This window comes from Lycium ferocissimum, unplaced genomic scaffold (assembly GCF_029784015.1).
Source record: "Lycium ferocissimum isolate CSIRO_LF1 unplaced genomic scaffold, AGI_CSIRO_Lferr_CH_V1 ctg4626, whole genome shotgun sequence".
NCBI classification, from domain to species: domain Eukaryota; kingdom Viridiplantae; phylum Streptophyta; class Magnoliopsida; order Solanales; family Solanaceae; genus Lycium; species Lycium ferocissimum.
The window spans coordinates 17187-39148 of NW_026725717.1; the positions used below are offsets into that span (position 1 = coordinate 17187).

At 32.8% G+C, this 21962-nt stretch overlaps 2 protein-coding genes across 2 annotated transcripts; one reads left to right on the forward strand and one right to left on the reverse strand.

Moving 5' to 3' along the window:
• Positions 1 to 3476: 3476 nt before the first annotated feature.
• LOC132044486 (uncharacterized) lies at positions 3477 to 6900 on the forward strand. Its single transcript, XM_059434977.1, has 2 exons — positions 3477 to 3769; positions 6414 to 6900. The coding sequence occupies exons 1-2, from the start codon at positions 3667 to 3669 to the stop codon at positions 6695 to 6697; spliced, it is 387 nt and encodes a 128-aa protein (XP_059290960.1). The 5' UTR covers positions 3477 to 3666; the 3' UTR covers positions 6698 to 6900.
• Positions 6901 to 13398: 6498 nt separating this feature from the next.
• On the reverse strand, positions 13399 to 14488 carry LOC132044487 (fatty acid desaturase 4, chloroplastic-like). Its single transcript, XM_059434978.1, has one exon. The coding sequence runs from the start codon at positions 14414 to 14416 to the stop codon at positions 13517 to 13519; it is 900 nt and encodes a 299-aa protein (XP_059290961.1). The 5' UTR covers positions 14417 to 14488; the 3' UTR covers positions 13399 to 13516.
• Between the last annotated feature and the right edge of the window lie 7474 nt (positions 14489 to 21962).

Here is a 21962-nt window from a genome sequence, read left to right on the forward strand (position 1 = left end):
TGGTTATATAGATTTTGCAATGAATATTTAGTTGTTTGAACGTACTGAAAGTTTTTAGGTGATTTTTTAATTCAAATACAACTTTAAATTATATTTAAAATATATGGCAAAAAATAGAGTGAAAAAGAGTTTCAGGAAAAAGTGAAAAAATTTCATGGCCAAACGGGTGTTATAGACTCCAAAAAGTGAAAAATTGCCGTGAGCGCTGTACCAAACCAAAATAAACTGAAAATGCTTTCAAACTATTAATATATTAAAAGAGTAAATAACTAATATTCTGACCTTCTAAGTAGGGGCGGCTCAATATTTTTATAGGCCTAAAGCCAAACATCAATGAGGGACCTTAATTTTTTTCACAAAAAAAGAGAATAGAAAAAAATTCACATCTCTTAATATTTCATTTGAAGTCTACTTTCCGAGATTTATGTCAGATATCTCACTAACTTCCTCAAGAGCTCCTTTTTGAGATTGTATTAAAGACTCAATTTTTCTTTTTGAGTTTTGAACAATCGGATTCATATTTTTTCTAGTTGACATATTTTATATTCTAATAGTTAAAGAGACAATATATATTACGTGGTAAAACATCAAAAACAGCAAATTTTAGATGAAAACAGTACTAAAAATATGAAATAATATAACCTGATTCAAGAAGTTGATAACTTGATTTGAGAATACTTATTTGGTGCTTCAATATGCCTCTTGCAATATTTGATGCCCAAGAAAAAATAAAAATAGCAAATTCATACGTTGTAGCTCGTGTCTTTCACAATAATATAATCAACGACTCTCTTGAGAAACAAATTAAGAAGATTATAAAAGCGTTAAAGTACACTAAAGTTTAGAGAAAGGTTAAAAGTAGATTGAGTATTGTAGAGAAATCAATCAGGAACCTTCTTTTCCGTCAATATACTAAATATAGATTGAGTATTTGATGTTGTACATTACTTACTGATTTAGGGGCCTTATTTTCTGTCAATTAATTAACTATTTTTTTATGACAAAAGGAACTCAAAATAAGTTATAATTTTTCCAAAAAATACCATATATTGATGGGCAATTCGCAGATTTGCCCTTCTTTTGGGGTGGTCTTTAAATTTTGCCCCTCAAATTGCTGGTCTTTAAGTTTTGCCCTTCGCCTAAAACCCATGGGTTCCGGGTTCGAACCCCGCTCACCAAAATTTTTAAAAAAAATCACAAGTTATTTGCTCGTCTCTCCGACGCACTTTTAGTTATCGTTAACTAAAAAAGGCGTACTGTACAGATTTCGAGGCATGTATTTTATTTTTTTACTTTTCGCATAACTAAAGTTCGTCTTTTAGGGCATACTTTTAGTTATGCGCTTAACTAAAAGCGCGCCCCATAAGATATAACTAAAATATGCCCATAAGGCGGAACTTTTCCTTGCAAGCATAACTAAGTTTGTCTTATACAAGAAAAGTCTATGCCAAGAAAAGTTTCCGAAAGCATACTTTTGGTTATCTTAACTAAAATCGCCCCTTGGGCGCATAACTAAACTATGCCTGGGCGAAAAGTTCTCGCCTTTATGGGTGTAGACTTTTAGTTATCGGGATCCAAGATAACTTTAGTTTTTCCTTAAGGAGTGTGTATCGGATCCGGCATACACGCCCCCCAGCCTTGCCTTGCGAAATAATTTTTTATTTTATGTCTGAGCGAGGGTTCGAACCCAAAACCTCAGGTATTCACCCACCTTTTCAAGCGGGGGGCAAAACTTAAAGACCACAAATATGAGGGATAAAATTTAAAGACAAAAAATATGAGGGACAAAATTTAAAGACCACCCCAAAAAAAGGGCAATCCGCGCAAAAAAATGTATATTGATGAAAAATGGGCTCCCAAAAATGAAAGGCCTAAAGCCTAGGCTTTAGAGGTTTCACCCAAAAGCCGACCCTGCTTCTAAGAGGTTGAATGAAATTACTCTTTTATATTACAACCTAACAAATATTTTTGCAGCGTCAAGAAATATACTAACATAGATCGCAAAGCCTCAAGCATAGGAAAGTCCCAAAATGGTCCACAATCTTTGTGTCGGGTTCAAAATCATCCATATTCTTTTATTTGGGGTACTAATAGTCCAATAATATTTACTAGCTATTCCTATTAGACAGCTTTTTTCTAAATTTCAGATATCATTTGGCTATCTTGCTAGATAGCCCCTGAAACTTGGCACGATTTGTAAGTTGGGCCCTTCGACTTAGCTAGCAACTAGATGATGATATTAGTTATGATTGATATGTGAAAGAGCACCATGCAAACTCAACAAATAAATAAGAAATTGACAGCAAAAAAATAATAATTAATTATTAAGAGTAAGGGGGATGGTCTAGGACTCCAGGGGTCGGAAAAATGAGGGGACGCCTTGGGATGAGGAAAGTTTTCTTTTACTTGTTGTATTTTTTCTATTTTTTAAAGTTACACTTAATTATACATGTCATTCGATAACCGATTCACCTAACACACCATCAACTGGTGTGTTTTATGCACTTGGTTTTATGGACACGGCCCACGGTGTTCACAAGATATACTTCTAACGAGTAGATGTGTCTATCTGGTTACTAAACAAGTTGAAGCATTTAATTCATAAATCATACAAATTTTAAGAGGCTATCTAGGTATTTAGCCTTTTCTCGGGTAATCCTAATGTTTTTTCTTTTTTTTCGTTCATTTTTCTACTTTTATAATGTAGATATTATCTAACAATATTATAGCTATTAAACGATGATTTCAGTGTACTAGAGACATTAATATATTAGTTTAGCTCAGTAAAAACAAAATTCACATATGTTTGGTGAAGAGAGTGAAAAAAAGGTCAATGTTCAATGGCCAAGGAAACTTTTTACCTTCAATTGGAAGCTCGTAACACAAATTTTACTCTATTTTCTTTGAAATCGTATTAGAGTACCGGTAATATTCTTTAACTACTTTTAATGATTCACCTTGCTAATTGATAAATATGTGACAATATATATGCATTCAACCTGATATTTACAACAACAGCAACAACAAGAACACCACCAACATACCCAAGAAAATCCGCCCTAGTTACGGAAACAGAGAGTGTCTTACCTTACCTCTACTTTGCTTTTAGAGAGGTAAAATAATTTCAGAAAAGACCATCACCCCTAGCTAAAAACTCGACAAAAAAGGTTAGATATGGACAAATAGATCAAAGCAATATAAAAATGAAAAGAATGAGAGCGAAAAAGCCATGATAAAGCAAGCATAAAAAAAGAAGCAGTAACTAACACAAATAATAAGGCGGTATTATGAAAAAAGGCAGTAGTTACTACAGTCGATATACAAATGAACTAATCGCAAAATGTAACAGAAGTCGAAGAAAATCTATGAATTAGTTGGTGTTAAGTGTATGAATTCTACACATTCAATCTGAAAATCTATACCATTCCAATACTAATCGGGAAAAAGGTACACTTACAACAATCAACTTAAAAATATGTGATCAATTTTAAATTGAAGTCGTAATATTAACTGATAGTACTATACATTAGCTCATCTCAGCCAGTTTGAAAACAATAATATAATCCTGTACCACTCTTGTTCACAAACTGTAGATGAGGGGGGAAAAAAAGAAGAAGAAGCAGACAACAATAGAGACTAATTGAACTCAATGTGAAGCAGGAATTGATGGCAATTGGAGTAAGAGCATGGACTGGTGAAATCCATGGCACAGTTATTTGTGATGTGTGCAGTGATTCTTCAATTGGTCCTGAAGATCATGGTTTAGAAGGTCCTTTTTTTTTTATTACAAAATTTTCCCTTTTTTTTTTTTGCCCCCTTTATTTAGCTCTTTCATGGGTTCTGTTCTTTTTCTACTGTAGTAGAAAAATAGCTAGTTATCTGAACTTGTTATTTTGTTAGTATTTTGCTTGTGGACGATCTTTAATTAGGATATTCTTGAGTAATTTCTAGATGATGTATCCTATTTGGGTCATGGTTAGTGGATATTTGCACTGTTTTAAACTTTTTTACTTATGCTTTAGTCTGATTGTTTAAATGATTGTTAATGACTATGCTGGGCAGATAGTGGTAGAAATAGAAAATTGTTCAGGTTGAGATTTAATGCTCTAGCAGAAAGGGTTGTTTCCTCACTTTTAATGAACTAAAGGTCCAAAGTTTCATTCAAGTTAGCTTAAGAATTGGTAGCTGCCATCTTAAAAAGGAACCAGACGCCTTTATTTATTAAAAGAAAAAGAAAAGAAGAGAGAATGGCAGACACCTCCCTTCTTTCTGGAGAGCTGATGTTTGAGTGGTTGGGCGGTAGAGGGAGACAATCTTGTTGTTTTAGCATAAGCTGCATGGCAGACTGTGCGAACAAAGTTAGAAATGAGTTGGTGGCTATAGCATTGAGTATGCTAGTGGAAAGAGGAAATAGTGCATTGCTTTCAGCATGGAGTCTTATTGGATTTGGTTCTCCAATAGATTAGAGAATAGATGGAAAAAGAAGATAAGTTTTGGAGATTCATAGCGTTGTTTGCTAGTAAATGGCGATGCCAAATGATAGAGAACTCATTGATTGAAAAAAAGGTTAGAGAACTCAACTTATGCAATCCTGGTATATGAAGATGTCAACGGAAGTGGATATCTTGCATCCCTGAGAGAAACTTAATAGCATTACTCAGGTGGTCACTGCCAACTGCGCTTCGTTTTACTTTATCTTGAATAAGATTTTATGTCTGAAATACTTGTATTATCTGATATCTTATTCGTAATGTGCAGTACAAACTGAATAAAATCTTGAAAATTCAAGGACAGACATAAATACACCTCCTGTCAACCGTTGCTACCATCTATCCGTCCGTGCAGGCTTAACATAAAAATATAGGCTAAGCACCTCTCTATTTCTGCCTGTATAGCTACTGGGAGAGAAAAACAATGGTACAATAAGTCTAGCCCCCTTTCCTGGAAATAATTTGGATTACACTCTCTAAAAATTTCCAGAGTTTTAGGAACGAATAGGCGATGTTGGTGGCATAGGAGCACCGACAACGCCGTAATCTTCCATAAAAATAACATGACTGTAGCTTCTCTACTAGACACTAAATGGATAAGAATTCTCTGCTCAAGTACTCTTCATTAGTTATTGGCTTTACTAAGTTATGTGCTCTGATAGTTTACCATTTGCTTAGGATGGTGGCACTATAGAAGAAAGACACTGAACTGTGTCATACAAAATGAGGGCCTCCTACTGATGACTCTTGTCTGTCGTTTGCTTAGGATATAACTGTGTCATATATAATTAGGAACTCCTATTGATGACTCTTGCATAATCCTTCAAGAAAGCTTGAAAACATGGCTTTCACCTACCTCTGTCTATTATATGATTAGCACTCTATGTAAAGCTTTAATCCCTACTTGTATTTTGCCAACAACTTCTTCGGCCATCAGTTGGATATCTATGGTTGCTCTATAAAAGATGGTGATAATTGAATTAGATAAGAGCTTGAAGGATTTCTATGCCTCATATTTTCTTCTGATACCTCAAAGGCCTAACCGACTCTCAGAACTTATCTAGAGTTCCCTTCAAGGAGATAGCTGCATAACCTGCTCAATCTACTCGTAAGCCATCTAGATTAAGGACACCAATTCTCCGATCATTGTGCAGATATGTTTTAGCTGTACTTTCACTTTTACACATGACTTACAGTTGTTCTCCCTCATGACCATGACCACTGGTATATTATGTAGCTCAGATAGTGATTGACTACATTGTTGAGCAGTTGATAGTGTGTTTCCTACTAGGGACTGTGATTGCGATTGGTCTTTCTTTGGCTGTTACAGGAACATGGTTGAAAAATGAATTCATGGCTGTCCTGCTTCCACGCTTTCTTCCAGAAACTTCGTTCCATGGGAGAGTTGTGCATTAAGTGCTAGTAACACCTTGTGTTTGTTGCTTAGGATGTTACCTGATTTTTACAGTGGCAGGTTAGAGGAGTAATTAGACACCACAAAACTTGAGGTCAATAGTTTTTCTTTCCTGGAACTGTCATGATTTACTTATGATTAGCTCATAATGGTATTTACTTCATTTGCTTTTTCGATTCTGCCTCTAGTTCTACAGATTCTGGCTTTTCTTTTGAGACGACATATTTCTCTGGACTGTCTTTTATATTAGCTATAGTGGCAACTATAGGGGCAAACAAGGCGAAGAACCAACTGTTTGTACTTTACCTGGTCAATTTGGGATATAAAGTGTCTGGCATTATGTTTGATATACTAGCAACTTTGAGCTTGCGCGGCTAAATTTTCTGCTGGTTAAGGTGATTTCTAGCATTGATGTTAGGTCAGCGATCAACAAAACACTATCTGTTACAAAACTGTGATATCATAGATACACAAACAAATTCCGATGTTCATCATGTTTCTTTTTGCAGGTGCTGAGGTTGCTGTTCTTTGCATAACTAAATCCGGAGAAGTTCTAAATTATCAGGCATTCACAAACTTAAAGGGGATTTATAGAGTGGCAGAGACAATGCCAGAGAGTGATCGTTGGGATGTGTGCTTAGCAAGATCCATCAGCAGTTTCCATGAACTATGCACCCATATACGAAATAGTAACTCAGGTGTGAAGTTCAGCTACTATCATCCTTCCGGACATTCCCACACAGTCAGACCATTTGTGTATCGTCCAGCCAGTGTCCCGACATTCTGCATCTAGTTAAACTATGTACATCCTACGGGTTGTCTGATTTTCTTCGTGTTGTTGTATTACTTGATTGCCATGATATGATCGAAAACCTACTTCCAGTCTGGCAATATCTGTTGTAAATTGTGTCTTACGTATACTCAGCAATATAGGAATCTTCTGATTCAAGTTATGAACTATAGCTCTAGGTCATTTTAGTGAGAAAAAGGTAAGTTTTGAAATTCAGTTATATTCTGATTTATGTGTCAATTTCTTGTAAACCTACATGGACTTGAAGGCCATTTTAAAATTTTCAAAGGATGTGAAAAAGGTGACGGATTACTATAATCTACCCGGATAAAACTAGTACTAGTTGTCTAGTTGTTGGGCTTAACGATGAATAATGACTTGTACTTCATTCGCCCAAAATAGGATAATGGGGTTTTGGAGTGTGAAAAACAGAATATCTAACTTTTCTTTATGTGTACCAGATGATAAGCCCGTGCTAGCATGGGCCCAACACAAAAAATACTAACACACTTTTTTTTTTAGTCTGTCTAAAAAAGAATGATATATTTTTATGGTTAGAAATTATTTAACTTGAAACTTTCCCTTTTTTCCTTTAATGAAATGATTTAAATGCACACAAATATCTATGATTTGTTTTAGATCATAAGTTTCAAAGATCTTTCCTTTCTTTTTTTAAACTTTGTGCCTAGTCAAACTATGTCACATAAATTAGGACAGAGAGAATACCTTTTAGTAATATAATTATCGAATTTTTATTATAGAAAGTATTATAATTCAATTAATTGAAAATATCAATAAATTATTTTACTTAATCCGCTTCTCCCATATATGACTTTCCTGGTTTGATTCTCCAATTGAAAGATTTGAAATATACCTTCTCCTACCGAGTTTCTTGCCATCATCTCTTTCTACTCAATAACACTGAAAAACGCTTTCATGTGTTAGCTTCTGTTGTAGCCTTAAATTTTTAAGTATAGACCAACTTCATCATTTTAAGAAAATATGTGTATACGTTTCTTAACCGTTTATATTTCGTCTTCTATTCCTCATTATTTGTGTGCGACGTATGTGTCTAAAATTAGTGCATTTTTATCCTTACCCAAAGGTATAAGTTTTAAATCTTTTGATTTTATAACTTCTTTAGCGATTTTTGTGTTCAATTTAAATCGTTATTTCTTTTTTCCTGAATTTCTCTTCTTTAAATTTTCTCTAAGCGTACCTTTACCATTTTCTGAACTTATTATCATTATTTAAATGTCCTTTTTTTTTTTTTTTTGTTGGCAATTGTCTCCTACTTCTTCACGTGGGCCCTACCTTAATTTTTTTTTTCAATTGTCTCCTAGTTGTTCACGTAGACCCCACCTTATTATTTAAAAAAAAAAATTATTTTAACTATATTAGAAGAGTGGGTGGTTGACGACCAAACCCACTCTTCTAATATAGTAAAAAAAAATATAGCTCATTCTCATCGTTTAGAATAAAAAAATTATTATATAACCAATATATATTGAAACAAAAGAATGCAAAATGGAAAAAAGGTGGTTTGATGGAAGCTCACTGAAATTCAGTATCAGAGACAGGTTTCGATCCTGGGACCTGTGGGTTATGGGCCCACCACGCTTCCGTTGCGCCACTCTGATTGTCGTTTTTAAATTCATGACCAAAATATTAATATTCAATTCAAAACATAAGACAACTACCTGTGCAATCTTACGAAGAAAATAAATTAAAAAACTTCAATCATTTAGGGTCTATTTGGAAAGCCACTTGGTAATTGGAATTGGTGTAATAACTAGGGTAGTAATTACACAGCCTAGTAATTATACAATATTGTAATTACAACGATCTGTTTGTTTGTCGTCACGTAATTACAGTATAATTACAAGCGTATTGTTTGGTTGCACAAGTATAATTACACAGTTAGTTTAATTAATAAATAAAAATCAATTATCAAAACTTAAAAATTAATTTTTTAAAAATATGTGCGTTTATAAATGATATTAAATTAGGTGTTTAACAACACATTGTTTCTTGAAAATATAGTAATTAATAATCATACAGTTGTAACTAATATTGTAAAAATAATTGATATATATTTTTCAAATTAATAATATTTTAATTTTAATTAATTATAAAAATCAAAAGCACACTTTTTTTTGTGAGAACATCATAGATTGGACGTTTGACAAAAAAATGAATATTTATATATATAATGCCTTAATGTTATTCAAATGTCTCTCAAAGAAAATCTATCAACTGCAAGTAAAAAATAAAAAGGATGCTATGTGAAATAACAAGTCAATAGTACTAAAGTAAATAAATTAAATCGCAAATATCACCTAAATTCAAAATCCAAAAAAAAAAAAGTTTAACATAATATTGATATGTCAAATTCCAACATTACATAAGTAAGTTCGAACGTAACTTAAGTAAATATAATTAAAAAAAAAAGTGAAAATATAAGTCTATAACCTCATTAACAACAAAATTTTACTTTAATAACATCACTCACTATGCTAAGTTTGTTCATGACTCATTCTTCCTAATATTAAGAGCGGTAGTTTAAGAAATTAGACTAATAACATAATTATGCTAAATGAATAATAAGAAAATAAAAAAAAATACGAGCAATTACATGGAATCAAGAAGTAAACGTTAGGAATGAGAAGAAAGGGAAATGAATGATAAATATATAAAAAGAAAAAAAAATAATAGCAATAAAAATAAATTAAAATAAAAACAAAAAAGAAAGAAATTAAAAAGTAACCCTGTAATTATAGGGTGTAATTACACCTAATTCTCAACCCCCTCTTGAGAATTGAAGAGTGTAATTACACCCTCTCAATTACACTCAATTCTCACCTAACCAAGTAATTACTTGGTCAAACAAACAGGCCAAACTGTGTAATTACATCCAAATACACCCAATTCCAATTACCTGGGTGGCTTTCCAAACAGGCCCTTAATCTAGATGAAGAACACAACAAAGATAAAATATTTATACATAATTTCCATTTTCTACTTGCATCTGTAGAACGTTCTGTTAATTTTATAGATTGCTCAACTCATTTTATTGTATCAAAGTCTAAACGATTTTTGCAATGAAAAATTACCCAATTTACTTGAATATCACAAAAAAACTCACTAAAAAATTATTTTTGCACTAAAAAGTCATTTTGATACTTATTTAGGCAAAAGTTGAGTGAATTTTTTGGTGATAACAAAATTATTTAATGACTTGGTGCAATAAACAAAAATTGAGTGATATCATTTCTGAAATGATCCCTAGAACGTTCTCATTCTTGTAACTACGTAATTTCCAAGCAAATCTTCTTTCTCTCGGAATGATTAGAATTTTCAAATGATGTACTTTAATTGTTAATTACCCAGGGAAAAAGCTTAAATATGCCATCGAACTATCCGAGATGGCTCATTCGTGTCATTCATTAATAATTGAGCCTATTTATACCATCGCCGTGATCGAAATGACTCATCCATGCCACTTATCATTAATGGCTCAAATGGCCGGTTTTAAAATAATAGGAAACACAAAAATAATACCAAATTGGACACGTAGCCTCTAATTAAATGGTCCACGTCAATTACGATTCCACCAAATTAAAACTTATCCCGATTAAATTAACCCAACCCATTCGCTTTTAACCCTATTTTCGTGCTTTCAAAGCTTCCATTTTTCTCTTCTTCAAAATTAAACCATCAACGAAGGACGAATAAGAATTCTCCATTTTCATAAAAGAAGAAGAAACAAAAACGGTTTCTCTCTTTAATGAATTATATGGCGTGAATTTATATTAATTTAGACCCAAAGACGGTATGGATACATTTTTTATGCGGAGTGCCCTTCAAATGCATTGGTCTTTAATTTTTGTCCCTCAAATTGGTAGTCTTTAATTTTTGCCCCTTTCGTCTAATACCATGAGGTTTGGGGTTCGAACCCTGGCTCAGTAAAAAAAAAAAAAATTTCACAAGGCAGAGTTTTGTAGCAAAGTTAGGCCTGTTCGGGTCAAAGTTAGGCCTTAAGGTAGAGTTTTGCTTTTTGACATGCCTGAAGGTAAAACTCTGCCTTAAGGTAGAGTTTGCCTCAAAACTCTACCTGATCAGGCAAAGTTTGACTCAAATTATACCTTAAGGTAGAGTTTCAAACTTTACTTGAAGGTAGCAAAACTCTGCCTGAGGCAGACAAATCTCTGCCTGAAGGCAGAGTTGCGAATCCAAACTCTACCTTGCGATTTTTTTTAAAAAAAATTAACTGAGCGGGGGGTTCAAACCGGAAACCAAGGGGTTCTAGAAGGGTAAAAATTAAAGACCACCAATTTCGCGGGCAAAAATTAAAGTCCACCAATTTAATGGGCAAATATTAAAGACCACCCTAAAATAGGGGCATTCCTGCGAATTGCCCGTACGGATATCGACTGAAAACAAAACAAGATAATTTACGATTTGTAAAGGGCAATTCGCAGGAATGCCCTTATTTTGGGGTTGTCTTTAATTTTTGCCCACTAAATTAGTGGTCTTTAATATTTGCCCTTCACCTAATACCATAAGGTTTGGGGTTCGAACCCCGGCTCAGTAAAAAAAAAAAAAAATCGCAAGGCAGAGTTTGTAGCAAGTTAGGCAACTCTGCCTGCAAGTAGAGTTTTGTATGCCTGCAGGTAGAGTTTGCATTCAAAATTCTGCCTGAGGCATGCAAAACTCTGTCTTGTGAATCCCAACTTATGCCTTGCGATTTTTTTTTAAAATTTTTGACTGAGCGAGGATTCAAACCTGGAACCAAGGGACTTCTAGCGAAGGGCAAAACTTAAAGACCACCAATTTAAGGGGCAAAACTTAAAGGCCAGTGCTTTTGAAGGGCAATCCGCACAAGAAAATGATTTGTAAACAGGTACGGTTTGGATGGGTTTGAGGGGTACACTAGTCATTACGTGTTAATGGGTTTATCATTTGCACGATTGCCCTTCAAAGGCATTGGTCTTTAATTCTTGTCCCTCAAATTGGTGGTCTTTAATTTTTTCTCTTCGCCTAATACCATGAGGTTTGGGGTTCGAACCCCGGCTCAGTTAAAAAAAATATCGCAAGGCAGAGTTTTGTAGTAAAGTTAGGCCTATTCGGGCCAAAGTTGTCAGGCGAATCCAAACCTCTGCCTCACAAAATTCCTTCTTTTTTTTTTTTTTTACTGAGCTGGGGTTCAACCCCAGAACCTCGGGTTATTAGGTGAGGACAAAAATTAAAGACCACCAATTTGAGGGCCAAAAATTAGAGACTAGTGCCTTTGAAGGGCAATCCGCACAAAAAAATGGTTTGGAAATTGGAATGTGAGTATGGCAAGATCGCAAGATCAAACTTTTTAATTTAATTCAAGTTACACAGTAGTATTAAACATCCTTCTCTAAGTTTCCGTTATAACGTTTTTTGGTAAAACTAAGTGTTTTTTCCGTAACTTTCTATGGCAATACTTCCCACCCCTAGTGCATCTGACTGTCCTTTTTTAATTTGACTAAAACTATCTTACAACTCTCGACATTAATTTCTTGAGTATTACCTAAATTAATACTTTGTCTTACAGAAGTACCTAAACTAATTTTATAACTAACATATACCTTTGAGAATACCAATCACCGGAAATGTCGACTACTAGTAATTTCTACTCCCTAAAATATACTCATATCTTTAAAAAAATCAAGATTTTTGTTACTACCATTTTATAACGCACCCCATCTTTTACTAATTTGAGAGATAATCCGATCCAAACTAATATCAGGACCAGCATATAAATTAAACACTCATCATTTTCTAACTATGTGTAGTTTTATCCTATATGATAAAGAATATAGGAAGGAAGCCACGTAACCAGAGACAGAATATGATATTGCAAAATCCTTTAATTTGGATGCACTATTTGTCTTGGCTAATGGCTACAGCCTACAGGTTTGAGTCTTTGAGATGTGCACTACTTTTTGTGTTCTTGAAAATGTAGCAAGTAGCAACCATAAGCAGGTGCGGTTCCAAAGATTTACCTACGAGTTCATAAAAATTAAGTAGTTTTTGCTTATACCCGGTGTATGTATTAAAAAATTTACTAAATATTTGATTGTGAGCTCAGTTAATATTGTAAATTAATTTGAGATCACTAAAAGAATCCATAAACTCCAAGGATGAACTTGTTGTGAAGTATTTGGCCGTAAACCACAATTGAATTAAATTTTCATTCGCTCTACAACTTTAATAACAGCACAAAGCAACCTAATTTTTTTATTTTTAACACAGCCTGGTATAGATGTTAATTGCATCATAGAGATGAAAGATTGAGACTTTCTTTCCGTTGGCAGCAGTAGGCTCTTGACAGTAAATGTTCATGGTTGGATTTAAATCGATTTTCTCCTAAAAAGAATTTAAACCAATCAGATCGATTTTTTACATATTAAAATCAAGCCTAATTTGCCCCTTTGATAGAAAGTACTAGAAAAAATAATACATGTATTAGCCTTGATATTATTTAATCCCTTTGTTTGGTAGGGGTAGTGTTTGGTATTGTATTAGTTATGCACCTTATTTAGTATTATTCTTATACGTACATAGTAAACTTATGACAACTAATACCAAAACTATTTTTATTCTAATACACCCTATTCATTTAATACAACAAATCAAACCATGGACAAATAATAATGCGAGCATACCTAATCTCAGCATTTATAATACACTTTATTCAATACTATTCTTATGCACCCTACGTAACGACCCTTAAGAACATGTGATCCTGTATATATAGTAGCAAGCAGCAATAGGGATTAATTGAATTCACTATGAAGCAGACAGAGATTCAAGATTCTCAGTTTCTTCAGTCCATTCTGAATCAGGTTCACTCCATGACCTTGGTCGAACTCCCAATTTAAAGAAGAAAATCATCTCCAGCAACTCAAAAACCTTATATCTATCCAAATACTGGTTCCATAATCCACTCACAATGCAGTAATTTTTGTTGTAAGGGGGGCGATGATGTGCGGCGTGTTGTGACCTCGAAAGAAGTATTCCAGCATCTTGTAGTGCTAACACGATTAAAGGTAACTTACTTTTTGTGCCATGAGCCCATGAATGAAACTGCTGGCTAAACATAACGCAACCTGAAAAAACTCCCACGAAGGCCAGAATTGTGTGGTTATTACAAAGAAGGTTGATCGGGAGGACAGTGAAAGTCACTCCACGTGTGAGCTCGTGCAGATTGTTAGCCACTTGAAGCCTGGTGATTATCCATGGCCATTTATGATGACCTTGAAATCCATCAATTTGGCTTCCGAATACAGGGGTTTTGGCACTGCCGTAATTGTCAATTGCCCAATGGTAGATTCCTGAAGCTAGGTCCGATAGGACATAGCCGATGCCGCCTGCTATAAGGGGACTAACCCACGTATGTGAGTCGATGGCCCCTGTTGCAGACCGTGCTAAAGAAATTAGCACGGTGGTGCACCCAATTACCATCCATGCTCGATGAGCCCATGTGGACTGTAAACTCGGGTCATTGAGTACATGACTTCTTGTACTAGTCCCAGTTTTTGTGATGGGAGTGGGTGGTTCGTAATTTGCTAGTTCTGGTTGGTCGGAGATGCTTTTATCTCGATATGAGGATCTTCTCTGTATCGTCCCAATTTCATCTGATTGTTGTGAGGATCTAATGGCATGGTTTTGAGGTAGTATGGAAGGCATGTTGAAGGAACTTCAGGTTGGATGTACAATCATAATGACAAGCAAAAGAGCATATAGTATTAGAGTACATTGTTTACCTTATATATATATTAGTAATATATATAAGAGCGAATCTTTGTTTTAGTCGTCCTCACAGGGGCTCAATGGGAATTTCAATGTTTTATGCTTACACGTGGATGCTGTAAATTGGCTTTTGGTTGCATTTTTCTCGATTCATTTTCTGAAGAGCTCTCCGGGTGGACATTTATTATTGGTGTGTTGTGTAATCTTTTAATGATCTATTCTTTGTAGTGGGTCCCACGTCCATTTCTACTTTTACAGGCTATTATTGCCCTTGCTTTTTCATCTTATTGTTACTTCCATAGCCTTGTATATTTTTGAAAATAAGACCATCTTTAATGCCTTTCTATAAGCCTTAAATGACAATTTCATTGTAAGAGATGACATGCTAAAGAACCACAGTATATATGACATTTGGGAACTTCTCCTTTTGAGGCCGCCTTTAAAATTGTTCGACTGTAGAAGTAATATAGCAAGCTTAAATTTCTATTCCTAAAGCATTTTTTATTACAATTGTTAGAATCACATTTAAAAGCTTAAAAATAATTCCAATCTTTTATAAATTTGCTGAAGTTTTATTTTTCGTCTACTCAAGTATATGTTTACTTGGGAGTATGTGGGGTTTTTAACGTTTATATATAGTCCATAATAAATAGCTTAAATAACGTTTAAGAACTCAAATTAAATTGGTACTCTATTTAATTAAGAATAATTTAGTAAAAATGCTTCTTACTTTTTAGAGGTGAGTGATTTCTTAAGGAGGTGTGCTCAAACTAAAAATGCCTACAACGTGGACTAGAGGAGTACCTTTTACATTATTTATCCGTATACATTAATTTAGGTAATTTTGGGTAAAATTGTCCTTTATTACCGAAACATTTATTAGGTCTTACTTTACATTTAAACATATTACACGTCATATGTTACTCTTCGTATTCTTCTCTCTATTTGTTTTGAACTTCCAAAATTTTGCTTCTATAATAAGCTCATATGTGCTTACAAATATAGAAAGTAAAAATTATTACATGGTGTCATATAGGGTTGAAAATGAAGGTAGTGTTATCGATCAAAATCAGGTTGTCTTTAAAATCTCTTGTGTGGTTAACTAAAAATTAATTTTTTTAAGCATAATATAAATATATATATATATATATATATATATATATATATATATATATATATATATATATATATATTATAAAGTAAAAATTATTACATGGTGTCATATAGGGTTGAAAATAAAGGTAGCGTTAGCGATCAAAATCGAGTTGTCTTTAAAACCTCTTGTGTGGTTAACTAAAAGTTAATTTTTTTAAGCATAATATATATATATATATATATATATATATATATATAGCTAAATTGATTCTTGAGGTTTATTTTAATGAATTTAGGTTATTTATTGAATTTCATCTAAAACTAAGATTAAAAATCACTTTTAACTAGCATAAAGACTTGACACATAAAATAATGAGTGAAAAATTAATACATATCAAAAGAAATCTATTTCTATTCATAAGAAAATCACATGCTCACAAATACCAAAATACTATTCATTTATGATCTTCCTTGAGTTGTAATTATCCAACTTTATCATGTTAGTTTATAGATATTGAATCACTTGCGTTCCTTTCATATTTGGGAATTTTCCTACTAATCTTGCTTCCTCATAAATAATTTTTTCTTTTTAAATATTATCCAATTATTAACGAAGGAACTTCAATAATTACGAAAACATATCAACAAGATGTGAATAAGTTGTAGTTATATTTAATTAATTATGTAGTAGAAAAATGTGACACAAATTATATTTATTATAAAAATTACGTACTATTTTTTATATTTTAATTTTGGGCTCGGGCTCAGCACGGGCCTCGAGCAACTAGTATATATATACACACTAATTTTTCCTCTAACGCACGTGTATAAAATTATATAAATATAATTTAAAAAGTTTTGAGTAAGTAATTATACACAAAAGAATAAGATACAAGTTTCTAGAATGATCAATGTATATATATTGTCGTATCAGGTTTGTTGACTTGTTTGTTGAAGTAAAGATGATTGGATATCATCTCAATCAAACTTTAAATAGATATATAATGTACGTGTTTTTACTTATTTTGGTTTTCACATATTGTTTTTGTAAACAATATTCCTGATGTATGTTCCTTTCATCCTTTTATTTAATTTTTTTTATAAATTAGTGTATGACATTGATTATTTTTCTTTGATTTGTCTTCTTCAACTGCAGTTGCATCAACATCTTCAACTTTATGTTCCTGAGCAATTAAAGTCCTTCACGACTATTTACTTGTCTTATCAATCTTGATAAGAAAAGTGAATTTTTAACGTTTACTCAACACTAACTTGCGATACTACTTTGATTTTACTTCGACAACATTAAAAATTAATCCATATGTTAGAGATTAAATAATGTTTTAAAAAATATATTCAACTTGTCTTCCTTCAAAAAAATGCTTTCAAACTATTAATATATTAAAAAAGTAAATAACTAATATTCTGACCTTCTAATAGTCTGAATGAATGTACTCTTTGATATTACAACCTAACAAAATTTTGCAGCGTCAAAAAATATAACATAGATATGTCATTTTCCATCGCAAGCCGCAACCAGATGAGCAATTTTGGTATATGGCCTAAATAAGAGATGCGTGGGGCTAGATAAGGCCAGTAGTATTGAGAGTAGGTTCCAAATGGTCCCTTAACTATGAGGGTAGGTTCCAAATGGTTCCTTAACTATGCACTTAACAGTTTTGGTCATTTAAGTTTGTCACAAGTTAACAAAAATGGTCCCTTAACTATCAGTGTAAGTTAAAAATAGTCCCTTAAGTATGCACTAAACACTTTGGTCCTTTAAGTTCACCAAAAGTTTGCACTTCTAGTCTTCGACAAAATATTCATCGAAATCTTTTTGTTAAATTTGACGGGAACTATGAAGAAAAAGAGAGGAAATTAGCGAGAACTCACATTTAGAGGAACACACTACTAAAAAACTGGGTCAAATACCTCGCGGGACAAAACCAACGGATGTTCGTCGATTGTAGTGCAAAACCGAGAAAAATCTTACAAACTTGATAATGTCAGAAAATAATGTATCGAAACGCAAAAACCAACGGAGTATGTCGGTTAAAACCGAGGGAGTCCATCGGGGAAGTAAAATACACCATACTTAGAAATAAATTAGAAATGGTAAAAAGTACAAAAATTGTCACTACTTAAAACAAGTGATAAACCGATGGACGAAAACCGACGGATAGAACCGAAGGACACTATCAGAAAGCAAATGACTTTTTTTTTTAAAAAAAGTTAACAGAATTCAACGGACGACCGTGGGTTATTTTTGGGAAAAAATGCACGGAAACTTTTTTTTTTAATATCACTACAATGAAAGTATTTATTTTTATACCGAATTTTCAATAAAAACCAAGTTTAGTATATTTTACCTAGCCGGTGGACTCCCTCGATTTTAACTGACTGAGTCCGTCTATTTTTGTGTTCCGAGGCACTATTTTCTGACATTATAAAGTCTATTGGTTTTTCCTCAGTTTTGCACTATAACCGACGAACGTCCGTTGGTTTTGTCCCGAGGTATTTGACCCTTTTTTAGTAGTGTGTACTTCTAAACGTGAGTTCTAGCTAATTTTCTCTTTTTTTCTTCATTGTTCTATCTAACAAACAAAGTTCGATGGATATTTTGACGGAGACTAAAAGTGTTAACTTTTGAAGAACTTAAAGGACCAAAACCGTTAAGTGCATACTTAAGGGACTATTTTTAACCTAACCTCATAGTTAAGAGACCATTTTTGTTAACTTATGACAAATTTAAAGTACCAAAACTATTAAGTGCATAATTAAGAGATTATTTTGAACCTACCCTCATAATTAAGGGACCATTTATGTCGTTTTCTCTTAGCTGGAATATAAACTTTTACGATGGAAGAAAGTTTATTCAAGTTACTAGCTATTCCTATTAGACAACTTTTTTTTCTAAACTTCAGTTATCACGTTTTATGGCTAATATAACTACCTAGTTAGCCCCTGAAAGTCGACTTAGCTAGTAACTAGATGATGATATTAGTTATGATTGAGATGTGAAAAGACTCAACAAATGAATAAGAAATTGACAGCAAAAAGAATTAATTATTCTTATGCAACCCAACGAAGAATAAGGTGATGTTCTAGGGAGCCGTTTGGACATGATTTGAAATCATCAGATGAAATCATGATTTGAAATCATGTTTGAACATGCAATTTGGATTTCTTAAGTTGTATTTTTTCTTATAGATATAAAAACCCCGCAAGTTGTGAAAACCATCAAAACCTTCCCAATTCTTATACAATCTTACCAAATGAGCAAGTCATAGTTCATAACAAAATTTACGCTGCTAGAAGGCCTTTCTAAAAAATACAACATCATTTGATCAAATTTTAGTTCAATAAAATGGAAAATTGAACATGAGTTATAGTGTAACTACTCTTTAATACATGGTTAGTAAGAGTAAATTTGTTATAAATATACTACCAACTTGTAGATATTTTAATATTTGATATAAATGATTGGTAAATATATCTACCAACTTATTGACTATTTTTACAAAATATAAACTTATGGGTCAACTTTTACATTTAAGAAATTTGAAATCATGATTTGGAATCCCAAATCATGCCTTTTTGGATGATTTGGGATTTCATCTCATGAGATGAAATCACATGTCCAAACGCTAATTTCATCTCATGAGATGAAATCGCATGTCCAAACGCCTCCTAGGACTCCGGGGTTGAAAAAATGAGGGACGCCGCGGGGTGGGGAAAGTTTTCTTTTACTTATTATATTTTTTCTATTTTTTAAAGTTACACTTAATTAGATGTTGATGGAATACGAGGCATAAACGAGCGGAAGCAAATAGCGGGATGAACTTGCATGTAATATAGACAACACATAATAAAGATATTAATCAAACATAAAATTTATACTTATCTCTTGAAGCGTGAATGCAACCTCGAATCTAGCCTTCAAACACGAGCAAAAACCATCCACGCGTTCATCCTCCAGTTCCACGGTCTTCTACTGTGTAACCCGAATAATACCAAAATCTGCGAAATTCGTGCGGGCGAATTTCTATGAAAAAAGTGTAGAAACTTGTAAAACCCTAGCCTTCTTATGGAATACGAGCATTTTTATAACTACAGGTTTTAGGGTTTAATTCCCAAACCTGCTAGGTCTTTTTTTTCCACCGGGAAATCGGATTCCATTTAATTCTTTATTATTCGGGCACAACAGGGAACACATAATTTAATTAGCGAGGCTTCTTATTATGGAATTAATTCGAAATATCTGAATTAATCCTACCATAATAAATTACGAATTATTCCACTAAAAATTCATAATTGCACTCCTCAGTTCAATTTCGAAATCATACATTACAACTTATTTAACTCCCCATGTCAAGATTACAGATACCAATAAATTAAATTAAATTACGGACAATATAATTCATTGACTAATTGAATCCTTTATATTTCCCGCTTAACTTATATCACGTGACGGATACAAAATTCACCTGCAGGGTTTTCACATGAGACTTATAAGCATTCATAAAGGGGTATCATCAATCTCAAAGTTGAGACATGGATTCTATAAACTAATTATTATTTCACAGATGTATTTTGTTATTATCCAATTTACCAGGAATACATAGACCCGCAATTGAGTCGTACCTTTTAATAAATCAAAATAATGAACAAATCACATAGATCATAATAATCATATCAAGATTAAAATTATAAGTACATTTAATAACTAATATTCTGACCTTCTAAGAGTTTGAATGAATGTATTCTTTGATATTACAACCTAGCAAAATTTTGCAGCGTCAAAAGATATAACATAGATATGTCATTTTCCATCGTAAGCCGCAACCAGAGGAGCAATTTTGGCATATGGTCTAAATAAGAGATGCGTGGGGCAAGATCAGATCAGTAGTATTGAGATTAGATTTTGAGTTGCTTTAATTTTCACAATAAAATGTTTGTCCTTGCAAAAACTAGAGTTTTAGAAAAAAGTACGTAACTTCTTTTGAGTGTTTCACTGGTATATTAACTTCTTTAATTATGATTCGAGATGTGAAAAGAGCATCGACCTAACTCAATAAATGAATAAGAAATTAACAGCAAAGGAAATTAATGATTCTTATTCGACCTAACAAAGAATAAGGGGGATGGTCTAGGACTCTAGGGGGTTGGGGAAAATGAATGACGTCTGGAGATGGGGAAAGTTTTTCTTATTTTTTAGAGTTACACTTAATTATACGTGTCATTCGATAATCGATTCACTTAACGCGCCGTCAACTAGCTAATGTGTTTTATGCACTTGGTTTTATGGACACAAGTGTTCACAAGAAAACATACGAAATTTAAGGGGCTATTTAGGTATTTAGCCTTTTCACGGGGTAATGCTAATAGGTTTTTTCTTTTTTAACTTTTATAATGTAGATACTATATAACAAGTGTTACAGCTTGACTCTGGTGTACTAGAGACATTAATATATTTGGTTTAGCTCAGTAAAAACGAAATCCACATATGTCTGGTGAAGAGAATAAAGAAAAGGACTATGTTCAATGGCCAAGGAAACCTTTACCTTCAATTGGAAGCTTGTGACACAAATTTTACTCTATTTTCTTTGAAATAGTTACTATAACAGTACCAGTAATATTCTTTGACTAGTTTTAATGATTCACCTTGCTAAAATCGCGTGGTGATAAAATGTGTCATTGCCTTTTAAAATTGTCAAATTATTACTTTGAATATTTTAACAAAAAATCTTTTATATTCTTATTTATCTTCAATTTCTAATAGATTAATAATATAAGTGAAATTAATTTTTATTGTCCTTTAATCATGAGCATGTAAAGTAAAAAAAAAAAATTTTTATTGTTATTTAAAAAGCGCAAAATTAAAGTTACCCGTCCAATGTCCACAAAATCAAATTGTTTTGCGTAAGATAAATTTTAAATAGTTCGTTGAAAAAACTGCTTATTGAATGAGAAAGTTTCTACATTTGATGAGACTAATACATCAGGGGTATTCCATAATGTCATATACAATGTATTCTCATTTCCAAACGACAACAAACTTTATTTTGGGTAAGAAAGTAAAAACATTGATCGAAATACTGAAAAATGTTGCAATTAAATTAAACTTCATCAAGCGGATATAAACCTGGTCACTTTTCTTTATAGTATATACTATTTCTTATATAATAAGAAAATATTATTTTATTTAAAACAAATAAATTACCTTTCAATAAAGATCATCAATAGCATTCCCATTTCCAAACTGAAAAAGTTTTAACAAATGTAGCAAAAATCAAAAAGAAAAGATTTAAAAGTCAAGGGCACAAGAATGGTTCCTAAAATATGTTAGGAAGATCAAACAGAAAAAAGCAAATTCTAGGCTTAACGT